Here is a 12,909-nt window from a genome sequence, read left to right as displayed (position 1 = left end):
ATGTTAGCATGCGATTCCAAACACAGCCAAGCTGACGATGGATGTCCTCCGCGGCATTCCTCCTTCACGTGACCGCTGTTTGATTTGTTGAAATGCTTTGTGTATTAATCCTGGTGTGAAGGCATGTGACGTCCACGACACTTTTTTTTGTGCACTCAATAAAATCTGCTGCATTTGGCATTCCACTCGTCTTGTGTTGCTTTCTCTGCTTTTGCTCAGAGGGAAAGTCAAAGTTTCACTAACAACTGCGACAAGCTACGACATAGGGCTCTTTACGTTTCTCCCATTGAGCAATCTGACCACTTCTTACACCCTTGAGACCACCACGAGGCTGCTGGCGAAATAGGGACATGCATGTTTTTGGAATGTGGGAGGAAATCGGAGTACCCGGAGAAAACCCACGCAGGCACAAGGAGAACATCCAAACTCCACACAGGAAGGCTGGAGCCAGAATCAAAATCTGCACCTCTGCACTGTGAGGCCGACGTGCTAACCAGTCGCTCAACTGCCGCCCAAAGGTAAATATATTAATTGAAAAGAAACATATTGCTTGTATTTATTACTGTTATTAATGCTATTTTAAATGTTTGTTTGTTTTCTGATGTGCAGCTGCTGAGTATGTTTTTTACAGTGCTCTTTAAAAACTGTTGAGGAAAAGCCTTATGTATTTGTTCGAATTGGTTTGACATAACAGAGATGAGAATGAGTTTGCATCGGTTCATTTCTTGATGATTTGTTTTTAAAAAGAGACATATTGTTGGAAAAGGGTCCGATTTCTAATTTCTTTGTTTGATAAGCATGTTGACGCAGGCCACTGATTCTAAATGCTCTACTGACCTACTTGGAAATGCGCCGACGGTTCTACGTTCTATTGCTTTTCCTGTCACATGCTACTGTCAAGACTCGCTTGACGGAAGTGAACGGCGCCTTCCTTCACAACAAACGTTACTAATGTGACAGATGATGAAATTGCGTCAAAGGTAAATCCTAAATATTGTCGTTTTGACGGCATCACGCATTGTGTTCTGTGTTAGATAGCAACAAATGTCAAATTTGTTGAAAATCGACGACGATGTTTCAGTAACGGAAGTGTGATTTTAGCGAGTTTAACTCGAGCTGCTCACTGCGAGTAACGAGTCGCGAGTAGCGAGTCAGACGACAAGAACACACTTGGACCAAAAGGCATTCCTTTCTTTGGTTTTGTTGTGTTGACACAAGCAAAACAGAGAAAGACTTGAAAGCAAATCACTGGAGTCCCCTCGTGCGAGAGAATGAGAATAAAAATCGCCTGCTATGAGAAATGAGTCACTCTATTGTGAGGGTTAATTTATATGTTCTACCAAACAAAAATCTGTCTTTTGAAGTCTCATAATAGCGTTCAATGATTGAGGAGGGCAACATTTTTTTTCATCAGCGCTACTTGGCGTCCGCAGAGGACTGCACACTCATTTTTAATTGGGACATTATACTGTGTGTGCATATGTCTGTTTTTTTTTTTTTTAATTGAATCGATGCACAGAAGAGTTTCTTCATGTATTTTAATATTTTAATGTTTAAAGAAGGATCCACTGCTCTAACACAAAAAAAGCATATCTTGACTCTCCATTAATTTTGAAAATATATTTTTTTTACTGTTGCGGACCCATTGAAAGATGTAATACCAATATTAACCACAGGATGGCACATACCACACCAGCACCTCCAAGGTTGAGGCTGTAATTGTGAAGAAGAGCGTGTCATGCTCTCGAGTCTCGACCACACTGGTGTCAAATGTTCACAAGAGTAACCGTTTTTTTTTCTACAGCGTTGACAGTTCGTTTAAAGTGCATTGAGGAGTTAATAAATTCAAGTCCTACAAAAACATGGACATATGCAGCGCTTGATAGTGTTAACAAATGTTTATGGTTGCTTAATTGGCCGTTGTGATTGACGACGTGGGGGCACACATCCAGGACCGCCTTCACCTTTCACGCGAGTGAGCCATCCTATTCATTTTAATTAATTAACCATGTTGTAATTTGAAAAATAAAGAACGTTTGTAAACATTATTGGTTGCCCTGGTAGCAAGGAAACTACTTGTTCCTTGCTACCAGTTGTTAGCTACTTGTTAGACTTAATGTTGAATTTACCTTAATTGTAAGATGTCCACAAGCTAGTCTTTCGTAATATCTTGTGAAATGTTCTTCGCGTGAAATAGAGTATCATGTAAAAGCTATGAATATATTGTACGACTCCGTGTTGCCGTTTTAAATATTAAAACTCGGTGCCATCGGGTCAGGTCATCTCCAAGCAAAATGACGGCGTTCTTCAAAAGATGACTCAAGAGGTATCGAATATTTCGTTGAATGACGTGAGTAGTATCATTCTACCAAATTCACCCACGTCAGTACTTGAGGTCATTGTGGACCGATACGTCTCATTCGTAGGTTTACTCGTGCTTTGGTGGAAGCTACAAGTCGTCGGCATTTTACTAACAACCACAAGAAAGGCAAACAACATGAAGAAAACATCTCTTTTTCCCCTCCTTTGGCGGTGACGTCAAATAGCATTTGGGTTGGCCACTTCATTAGGGACAACGAGGAGGAGGTAGACGCGACTTTTAAAAAGAGGCTTTCGTGTTTTGTTCGTGGAAGAGGCAAACGAACATTTGACTCAGGCACAACAACACAAACGTGCTTATTTTCTTTAACTTTCTCTGATGATGTAACAATTGAATGTGCGGGCGGGCGTACAGAATGTCTTGCGAATCGCGTCTGCTTGCCACATGAGGGGACAGTCAGTCGAAAACGCTCAATTTCCAAAAGCTTAACATCGTTTCATGTTCGCAAACCGTGACTAATCTTCACGGAAATGAAGTGGCCTGTATCTACCCATGGCCGCTTCGAACCTCTGAAAATATTACAGTGATCGACCCAATATTTTGGATTTTATGAAAGTTTTGCTACAGACGCTGAATGAGGAAAACGTTTCACGGGCAGAAAATCCAAAAATATTGGGTTGAAGTGGACATAAGTACAATTGTCTACATTAGTTATGGTGACAATTGATTGTCATTTTGAAGCAACGTGAAGCATTTTAATCCAAAATACTGGGGTGATCGTTCTGATGTATTCAGAGGTTGAAGTTTCAACATCCAAATTTATCCACGAGAAGAGCAGTGTAGGCAATAGAGCAGGTCCTCAATTGTTTTCTCATGAATGTATCTGTAGAGGAGGATTTTTGAGGGGTTTGAAGAGCTCATACCTCATTAGAAAGTTCCATCAAGATGGCCGCCCCTTGCCGCGTTGCTCCGAGTAGTTTTGACCTGTAGTTGTCCTGCTTACATGCCAAAGTTGCACTAGTGTACAGAAATGTCATCCAGTATAGTTAATAAACATGACTAGTAAGACAGTTGTTCTACTTGTGCATCGAATTGTCTGACTATTGACGACGAAGAGTGTACCAGTTCGCGTCCCCTCAACTGGTTAGCGAATAAATGCTCAAAAGCTTTCTATGGCAAAGCCAAGATAAAAAAAAAAAAAAAAAAAAGGAGAACTCGTGACCAAGTGCCACCGCTCTCCCTCTGGCTCACGCAGGAGGTTACGAGGAGCACAGCTGCGATGGCGGTGGCGCCGGCGGACCCATGAACGGGGGTGGTGCGGGCAAGCTGGCAGACCCTAAGGAGGATCCGCTGCCGGGGGTGGACACCTACAAGAACTTCAACACCATCGACTGGGTACGGGAGAAGAGCAAGGGCCGTGACAGACTCCGAGAGGTACGTTCTGTCTTTGTTTTTCTCTTTTGCAGACTTTGTTGTTGTTGTTATGTTTTGAGTTTGTGGCTTTCCATTTGTTTGCGTGTTTGTTTAGATTCACAGCAAGAGCAAAGAGTCGCTGTGGGCTCTGCTACTCAGCATCAGCGACGCCTTCTCGGGATGGCTGCTCATGCTCCTGGTGGGCCTCATGGCAGGTATGTACATCCACGTTCGTCACGTCAGTCACATTCACGTGTTGGTTCACCAAGTTTTTGTTTTTGCCGCACCAGGCGCGGTGGCGGCCGCCATTGACATTACGACCCACTGGCTCACGGACATGAAAGACGGCGTCTGTCTGGTGGGCTTCTGGTTTAACCACGAGCACTGCTGCTCCACTTCCAACCAGACCACCTTTCTGGAGTGGGACCGTTGTCCTCAGTGGCAGAGCTGGGCCCAGCTTATCACCGGGACCTCCCAGGTACCCCTCCCCCCCACCCCTTTAGTAACAGGGTTTTTTTGGGGGGTTTGTATTCAATGAAGGAAAGGGCATTTTGCCTACAGGCTTTCTCAACACCTCGGGCCACATGAACTAAAACAGAACGCAAATTTGATTACCCACACAAGTGTGTGTGGAAAATGATCTGCAAAACCAGGAGCAAACGGGCATGGTTGCCTTGTAGTTCCGTTTAGTGGCCATATTGACAGTTTGGCATTCAGGATTGACCTATTCACCGATTTATTATTTTTTTCCAATCATCTGCTATTCAGGAAAAACAAATCTGCGATTTTCTGTAGTGTGGCAAAAAAAAAAGGTGTGCACCAAAAATAGCAAACTAGTTGCTGAACAAAATTTCCGAGGCGGAACTTGGAAGCATCAACCACACACACACTTTCATCCTGTCACAAATGGAACATCAGCTACGGTAACAGCGCACATTATTATTATTTTTTTAACACCTACAAATACCCGCAATTTGTGTGTGTGTGTGTGTGTGTGTGCGTGTGCGTGCGTGTGCGTGTGTGTGTGTGTGTTTGTCAGGGTGGATTTGCCTACATGGTGGACTACCTCATGTACATGTTCTGGGCTCTTCTGTTTGCCTTCCTGGCTGTGGCATTGGTCGGGGCTTTTGGTTCGCATGCGAGCGGCTCTGGAATCCCCGAGGTGAGTTAGACTCTCTGCAACTTTCCGCTTGCATCCGTGTGCTCTGGCCTTTGTGTTTCTCAAAGCACACAAACATCAGCGTTTCCGGCTCGGGGAGCCATTTCATGCACACATTTAATGAGCAAAACATTCGGCACAGCAGTCTCGTCAACTCCGGTTTTTGGCAGGGCATACATTCAAGAACCACGCACCCACAAATAGGTGACAACTCCCATACGCTTGTAACGTCTTAAAACATAATTCCAAATCGGGACTTAACCGTATATAATCAAACCGACGGTTTCAAAAGTGGCGCTCTGGCAGGGGTTCAAATGCAGACTCACAGCTGTTTTTTTTTTTTTCCCCGTCTGCTCACTTGTGACTTTGGTCTTGCAGATCAAAACCATCCTGAGTGGTTTCATTTTCCGCGGCTTCTTGGGCAAGTGGACGCTGGTCATCAAGACGGTCACGATGGTGTTGGCCGTGTCATCCGGGCTCGCCGTAGGCAAGGAAGGGCCATTGGTCCACGTGGCCTGCTGCTGCGCCAACGTCCTTTGTCACCATTTCACCAAATTCCGCCAGAATGAAGCCAAGCGGCGAGAGGTACCGACCGGCTCAGTAACACCGCAACAACGGGCCACCCGTAGCTTCAGCCGTAGGTTCTTGGCAAAATGTCTCGGCGGCGGCATCCAAGACATTTGAGAAGCTCCGCTTGCTTGTCAGAACCCGAATGAGGTTTGTGGTTGCTGCGCAGGTGCTGTCTGCGGCCGCCGCCGTGGGGGTGTCGGTGGCGTTCGAAGCTCCAATCGGCGGCGTCCTGTTCAGCTTGGAGGAGGTGAGGCTCGACGGCGCCTACCATCAGCGTGAACGGGCAATGTGCGGCGTTTGCGCGCGGGTGTAAAATATATTTGTCGTGTGGGGGGGCAGGTGAGTTACTACTTCTCCCTGAAAACTCTTTGCCGTTCGTTCTTCGCCGCCCTGGTGGCCGCCTACACGCTGCACTCCATCAACCCGTTTGGCAGCGGCCGTCACGGACCGTTTGATGTGAACTTTCACGCTGACTGGCACCCGGTGGAGCTGGCACCCTTCATCCTCTTGGGAATATTCGGAGGCCTGTGGGGGGCGCTCTTCATCAAGGCCAACATTGCATGGTGCCACACACGTGAGTGCTCCTGCTTGCCGGCGTGCTTGAGAGTTGGTAAGCACGCCGCGCGTGTCCGTTCACCCCCCTACAGGCAAGTCGACCCGTCTGGGCCGCTGCCCCGTGACGGAGGTCCTGTTGGTGATGGCGCTGACCGCCTTGCTGGCATTCCCAAACATCTACACCAGGATGAGCGGCGAAGAGCTCCTTTCCAAACTCTTCGATGATTGCTCGCTGTTCAACTCCTCGCTGCTCTGTGGATACCAACAGGTAGGCGTGCTCTTGGCTCGTCGACTTTTTTTCTTTGGTCGTGTTTTGACTTTGTTGCGGCTGATTCAGTGCTTGCGTGCGCACTTTCTAGCATGCCAACACGTCCCAAACCGGTCAGGGGAACAGTGCGGCGAGTCGGCCGGCCGGAGAAGGTCTCCGCACGGCTTTGTGGCAGTTGGCTCTGGCCTTGCTCTTCAAGATGATCATCACCATCATCACATTTGGCATCAAGGTCACACACACCCACACACACGCCTGCACACAGTTTGGATCCATTTCTGTCTCATTCTTGCAGAAAACAGTTTTATGGGGCCAGATTGCAGTAATTTCATGGTGCACATTCGTCCTCCTTTCAAAACCGGTCATTTCATTGTCTGCTTTGACATTTGTTCTTGTTTTGCTTCAGAAGAGGAATTCTAAGCCATTGGTTGTCAAACTAGGGTCCCCGGGCCCATGCGGGTCCGTAAGCTGTACCTTTGGGGTCTACATAAACAAGTTGTAATGAAATGTGATGCTGTATCCTTTTTAAAAAAGTGAGCACCTGCATATGGGAAGCAATAAAACGATCATACGTTTCCTTAGAACCAGTTAAAAGTTTTTACGTGATTGTGACATTGCATGAATTTGACATCCTGAATGAATGTGGGGTTTTTTTTTTTGCATATTGGTACAGGAATGCAGTGTATATAATGGGTGTGATAAAAAGTGGTCACCTCACATTTTTGATTTCTCAAAAATACACATCAGTCAATCAGTCATTTCAGGAAGTACGACAAAGATATCAAGCTTGTCATGAAGAACAAGTCTGTGTAAATGTGTCACGGAGTACAAATCTGAAAGGTGTGCGTGTGCGCCGGGCGCAGGTTCCGTCAGGCGTGTTCATCCCCAGCATGGTGGTGGGTGCCATCGCGGGACGGCTGCTGGGCGTGGGCATGAAGCAGCTGGCCTACCACCACCACGACTGGATGCTCTCCCGAGACTGGTGCTCGCCTCGCAGGGACTGCATCACGCCGGCCCTCTACGCCGTGGTGGGTGCCGCTGCGTGCCTCGGTAAGATCACCTACCTGATCTTCTTGGTTAAGGGGACATTTCAGGACGATCTAGTGTTGGTTAAGTCTATTTTGTACTTTTATTCAATAAGCTCATGTTTTTTTCACACTTGCCGCCGGCCACTGCTTGAGCAAGATGTTGGGAGGCATTCCCAACTCTGTGTTCCAAATTCCCAAGTCGGACGGCATACGGGTACTACCAACGTTGGGCACTAGAGTGCGCTGATGCGTCACAATTGCCAGAATGCAGTCAGCATGTCGCAAGCACAGAACGCTGAAGGCCAAAATGTATCCGGTGACGCTTTGAACCTTTTAGATTTGTATGTGAGACGAAGTTTCATGAGGTTCCCCGCTCTTGCAAGACAACTCATATGAAAAGCCTCGAAGAAAAAGTACACATTTTGACAGACAGCTAACAGAATATTTTGGGCGATTAAAATACCAATGTAACAAATGCTGAGTGTTTCAAGATATCACTTTTTTTTTTGAATGATTGTTTTTCCATGTGAAACTAGATGAAGAAAAATAAAAGTAAAATTTTTGTACATGGTACACTTCACAAATGGTTTTCAAATGTAGAAAGCAATTTAATCACAAAAAAGTTTTGAAATGGAATTCTGTAGACAAGTTTGAATGTTGGCAGGTATGCTGCATAGACCCTTATCTCGTTCTAGTAACATTTTTTCATTATCACCAATATTTGAGATTTCAATTGCATTGGATGGGATTTTTTTTCTTGAGTTGCTCACAGTCTACTGATTTATTTTTTATTTTTTTTGCGTGTTTCATGCACACAAAGTGAAGTGGTCCTCATTGCACACAGTGTGTCAAAGCGGCCTCAATGTATTGCCTCCTTGAGCTTTGCAGCACATAAGGTAGCAGGTCGCTTCTAAGGCGCTCCTTCGTGTCCACAGGTGGCGTGACGCGCATGACCGTGTCCTTGGTGGTGATCATGTTTGAGGTGACGGGCAGGCGGGAGCACATCATGCCACTCCTGGCCGCCACCATGACCAGCAAATGGGTCGCCGGCGCTTTTGTACGGGTGGGATTCGATGAGGTGAGACTGCGTGTGCGTGTGAGGGGGTCCAGCTACAGTTCCGAGTTTGCCCGTGTTCCTGTCAGGCGCTCATCCGTCTAAAAGGCTACCCCTTCCTGGAGCCTAAAGACGAGATTGAGCACCGCAGTTTGGCCAAGGACGTGATGAGGCCCAGGAAGTCGGACCCCGCCCTGGCCGTGCTCACGCAGGACGGAATGACGCTGGGTCAGGTGGAGGTAAACGCTTACTAGAGTTGCGCGGTATTTCGGTGATACGGTATCCCTAGCGGTGTCTAACAAAAACAAATGCAGCGCACGCGGACCAAATATGATATTAAATATATTTTTTGATACCTCAGACGAATGTGCAGTTGTGTTTTTAACTCGGTATTACTATAAGTAAACAAATAGTTGGCTATAATGTTTCTTGGGGATTTATATTCTATTAGTCACGTGAAAGCCCATAAACCCACAAGAAACGAGGGTCACGTTTGGAAATTCCCTGTTCTGATGAGATTGAGTGTGAGGCAGAGTGAATTTCGGAATGCGCGTCAAGATGGCGGTTGCATCGCTTGCGCTTCCGGCGCATCGATCAGACAAAAAGCAACTACTACAATTTGACATCTTTTTTTTTCTGGTGTTAGTTCAAACGCCAACAGCGCAACACATTTCCGAGCTGCGCAAGACATTTTGAAATGCTCAGGGGCTGACGATCGTCTCGAAAAGTAAGCAAAATACGTACATTTCAGACAGGCGGCAGCCAGTGGATAGATATTGATAGATAGAGCATAGCTATCGATAGATAGTCTTCACTCTTGAGTGGCTGCTGCGTTGAAATGACACATTATAAAACGGCGCGTGGCTTATTTATATCCGAGCTACATATCTGATGTTCTGTAACAAACCAAGCTGCGTCATCATCGCCAAGGAATTAAATGAGTTAAGAGCGAAGAGAACGAAGAGGCTCAAGAGCGCATGCGTCGTGTGGAGACGGGCTACAATTGACCAAGCGAACCCGGAGCTATTGATCATTAAAATCAACTCTTAAGCGGTCACTGAGTCACACAGCTCGACATTTTATGAAAACCTTCGTCTGCTGGCCTCTCACAGTGGCGTACGAAGGGAGTCTGGCCATTTCAATGCCGGAGAGGACACGAAAATACTCAGGTTAGCTTAGCGCCAGATAGCAATTTGACAACAAGCAAGATTTAAAATTAGTCCTAAAGGATGAAGGCTTCAGAAAAAGAAAAGGTTGGAAGAACACCCTGTGTTCTGCCATTCGAAAGTTTACAGCGAGGGAGCCTGGAGTTTAAGTTATTGTACCCCAACGGTTGATGCTTTGTTGCGCTTAGTGGAAAAGTGGAGAAGTGGAAACCACCCTGGAGAATATTACTTGAGCAAAACTCTTAAAATTGTCTGACATATGCTGTGCTATAGTGTTAAAAGTAAGTTTATTATATTGAACGTACGTAAGTATTGAAAGTAAAAGTATTAATTTCATTTAAATTCGATTTTCTTCACTTTAGCGGTGTAAAGTGGTTACAAAAGTTACCATGAATATCAATGAAGTCGTAAAGTTCACGTAGCTTTAAATTCGACGTTTAAATATAGTAAAAAAAAAATAGTTGTATGTGAGCGCGAATGTTGTTTGTCTGCTTTCTGATCTTACGTTGACCCTGGGTAACCTTGTTGGTTGGCAGGCGCTGGTGAAGAGCACATGCTTCAGTGGCTTTCCTGTGGTCGTCTCCCAGCAGTCCAAGAGGTTGGTGGGATTCGTTCTCCGAAGAGATCTACTCGTAGCCATAGGTGTGTGCGTGTGCATCTGTGTCTAGTTTTTGTAACCGTGTGTCCACGTTGTCTTAAAAAAAAAAATCCCTTTGTGCCGTGTCTTCGCTCCAGATGATGCCCGTCGGAGGCAGAAGGGCGTGGTCAGTGCGTCCCAGGTGCTCTTTAGACAGCACGCCCCCACGCAGCCCCCTAAAGCCCCTCCTCACCTCCGCCTCCGGGACATCTTGGACCTCAGCCCCTTCACCATCTCCGACCGTATGCCCATGGGGATCACTGTCGACATCTTCCGCAAACTGGGCCTGCGACAGTGTCTTGTCACGCACAATGGGTAAGCTTGCGCTCACGCGCAAACACATACACACACTAATATTGTGAGTGCAGGACACGCACATGCGCGCGCGCACACACACACACACACACTCACCGACTTGGCCAATCTAGGAGTGTTCCGTGCCAACGGGCTTGAGCGTTGTGAAATAAGAGTGCGACATTCAAAATGACTTGTGTACTTTTGCTCCTTTTGTTCTGTTTTTTTGCTCTCGATTACGTTTAGGAACGGAGATCATCCATCTTTCCTCAATCATTAACAGACGGGTCCGTGTCACTGAAAGTGATTTTGAATGCATCCATACAGAACAGTAAACACCCATTACATTGCGGTTAGAACTGGAATATGACCGACATTTGAGGGGAACTTTGTTGACAGCTGTTACTGTTTTTTTGTCATGTTCATACTTTGTCATATTTTTGTCCCTTTGCTTTTACTCTCTCTCTCTGTCAATGTGTTTAAAAGTTTATTTTTCACAAGTGTGTTTAAATTGCCGTGAATAACATGCCGAGGTTGTATTTAAATAGGGTATTTCTGTATAGTAGAAATAGTGTAGGGGAGCAAGGGGCTTGTTGTCTTGATATGGAATTACGCTAAATGAAAAATCCGTTTTCCAAAAGTGATCCAAAGTGCTGCTTTTGTACCCTTCCCAACCAAACCAGGAAGCGAGTTGAGTATATTTCATTTTTGCTTGTTAATTTTCTAGTGTGGGTTACTCAGACGTGAGTTGCTCCAAGCGAGGTGTTTGTAAGGCAGGCAGATGGGCGGGCAGCCAGTCGGGGCTCTTAGTGTCACCATAATTCTCCCCAAACCACTTGAAATGCTTCCCTTCCAAGTCAGCGTGGTTTGGCGTGGCGCATCGCACTAGTCACCCACCCTCAATCCCCCCGCAAGCTTGACTTCCCATTCCAGGCCATGCCGCAAAGGGCCTCCTGTGGTGGTACGGTGTTGTGTGGCCTGGCCTCATTGCGCTTGTCTTTTGTCTCCTGTTTGTGTGGCTGTGTGCTTAGGAGGCTTCTGGGCATTATCACCAAAAAGGACATTGTCAAACACATGGCGCAGATTGCCAACAGAGACCCCGACTCCGTTTTCCTCAACTGAATGAGGCCGAACACCCGCTTGGATCCCGTACTGCTTTTTGCGCATGTGACGATGGTGACAACGATGCGCTCTGTTTGGCTGTCTGAGACCAGGAAAAAAAAAGGGGGGGAAAAAATCTTCCCCATTGTTACGTGGGAGAAGCCAGATGGAAGCCTCTGGAATATTTCACATCTGCTCCATTTTTTGTTGTTGTCGTCCTTCTTTTCGGTTCCATGTGAAGGAGTTAGCGGCCTCCTCTTCCTCCTCCCCCCCCCCTCCTTCTTCCTCGTCCAGTTTGCAGAGGATTTGTGAGCAGATAGAAGAATGCGGGACGTCAGAGAAGATAAAGTTTGAGTGAGGATCCCAGTGCCTGCCCCATGGCCGTCAGTCGAGGCCAGATGGAGCGCTCCGAGTCGGGCCTGACGGATTCTCTGGCCGCCCCTCCTCCTTCTCGCAGGCTGCCGATGCCTCCAGTGTGAGAAAGAGACGCAGGCGTGAACAAAGCGAAGCAATCATGTCAGTTACCACATGTCAAGATGGTTCACCCCACTAAATTATTCCTCTGTCCTCATATGATGGCTGCCTGAATTGAGATTTTCCCCAGTTCTTTGTCGTCTCCGTGAACCAGATTGCAATTCGGCAGCTCCTCCAGACTCCGACAAATATTATTCTGCACTATTGTAACACGTCCCAGGATTAGCAGAATTCTGCGCGCTTCCTCTATGTAACCGTTTGGAATGCGAGACGCTGGTGTGGCTCGCTGCTGTTCTTTGAGTGACCCCGGCTGGACACGGCTCGCGTGTCGGGTGGAGAGGAAGTGAAAAGTCAAGAAAAGGCTCTTCTTCCACATGTGTTGACCCGCATGTCCCCGTGAAGGACTTGAGGCCCTGTTGCCATGGTAACTGTTAAACTGCATTTTTTGCAGGGGCGTCCTTCTTATTTTCACTTTTTGGTTTTGCCTCAGAGCGCCATTTTGAGGTAAAAACCTTATCAAAGTGTTTCATCGAGTCATCGTATTCTTCCACCGACAGAGTTGCTCCGTGCGTTTTATTGCTGCATATGTTGACAAACTTAATGAAAAAGCCTTCGGGACCACTCAATGTTCTTTGAAACTGACAAAAGTCGTAAATACCAATGTAGTGGAAATGAACCGCTGAAAATGAGACATTTTTGCGGTCCAACAGGATTATGCTGCGGGTGGGTGGAAGCTCGTGAAAATGGCTTGAATTAAAAGCCTGAACGTAAATCTTAGTTGCACAATGTTTCAATGGCTTCAAATGATTTGGTAGAGTGCTCCGACCATGTCAGGTTTAAAGGGTGTTTTGTCCAGATGCCTGAGTATTT

The 12,909-nt window shown here is 46.5% G+C and overlaps 1 protein-coding gene across 5 annotated transcripts; it reads left to right on the top strand.

Annotated features, from left to right (window-relative positions):
* The first annotated feature begins 874 nt into the window (after positions 1–874).
* On the top strand, positions 875–12,909 carry LOC109516673 (H(+)/Cl(-) exchange transporter 5-like). Of its 5 annotated transcripts, none has more exons than XM_019871409.1 (16): positions 876–980; positions 3,576–3,754; positions 3,849–3,948; positions 4,024–4,211; positions 4,773–4,895; positions 5,271–5,477; positions 5,629–5,709; positions 5,802–6,036; positions 6,110–6,285; positions 6,377–6,517; positions 7,149–7,335; positions 8,249–8,391; positions 8,457–8,606; positions 10,070–10,175; positions 10,269–10,485; positions 11,496–12,909. In XM_019871409.1, the coding sequence occupies exons 2-16, from the start codon at positions 3,623–3,625 to the stop codon at positions 11,584–11,586; spliced, it is 2,277 nt and encodes a 758-aa protein (XP_019726968.1). In that variant the 5' UTR covers positions 876–980; positions 3,576–3,622; the 3' UTR covers positions 11,587–12,909. The 5 variants fall into 5 exon arrangements, with proteins under 5 accessions (XP_019726969.1, XP_019726968.1, XP_019726966.1 ...); XM_019871407.1 differs by lacking the exon at positions 876–980 and adding an exon at positions 1,611–1,975 and having other exon boundaries at positions 11,496–11,607; XM_019871408.1 differs by lacking the exon at positions 876–980 and adding an exon at positions 2,298–2,350 and having other exon boundaries at positions 11,496–11,607.

This window comes from Hippocampus comes, unplaced genomic scaffold, assembly GCF_001891065.2.
Source record: "Hippocampus comes isolate QL1 unplaced genomic scaffold, H_comes_QL1_v1.1 scaffold83, whole genome shotgun sequence".
NCBI lineage: Eukaryota > Metazoa > Chordata > Actinopteri > Syngnathiformes > Syngnathidae > Hippocampus > Hippocampus comes.
This window is presented reverse-complemented; position numbering and strand designations above follow the sequence as displayed.

Excerpts from the sequence above, each read along its gene's own strand:
- LOC109516673 (XM_019871409.1), top strand. The coding sequence starts at position 3,623 with ATGAACGGGGGTGGTGCGGGCAAGCTGGCAGACCCTAAGGAGGATCCG. Across the intron at positions 3,949-4,023 it reads CCTGGTGGGCCTCATGGCAG|GCGCGGTGGCGGCCGCCATT; the intron begins GTATGTACATCC and ends TTGCCGCACCAG. Across the intron at positions 6,518-7,148 it reads TCATCACATTTGGCATCAAG|GTTCCGTCAGGCGTGTTCAT; the intron begins GTCACACACACC and ends CGCCGGGCGCAG.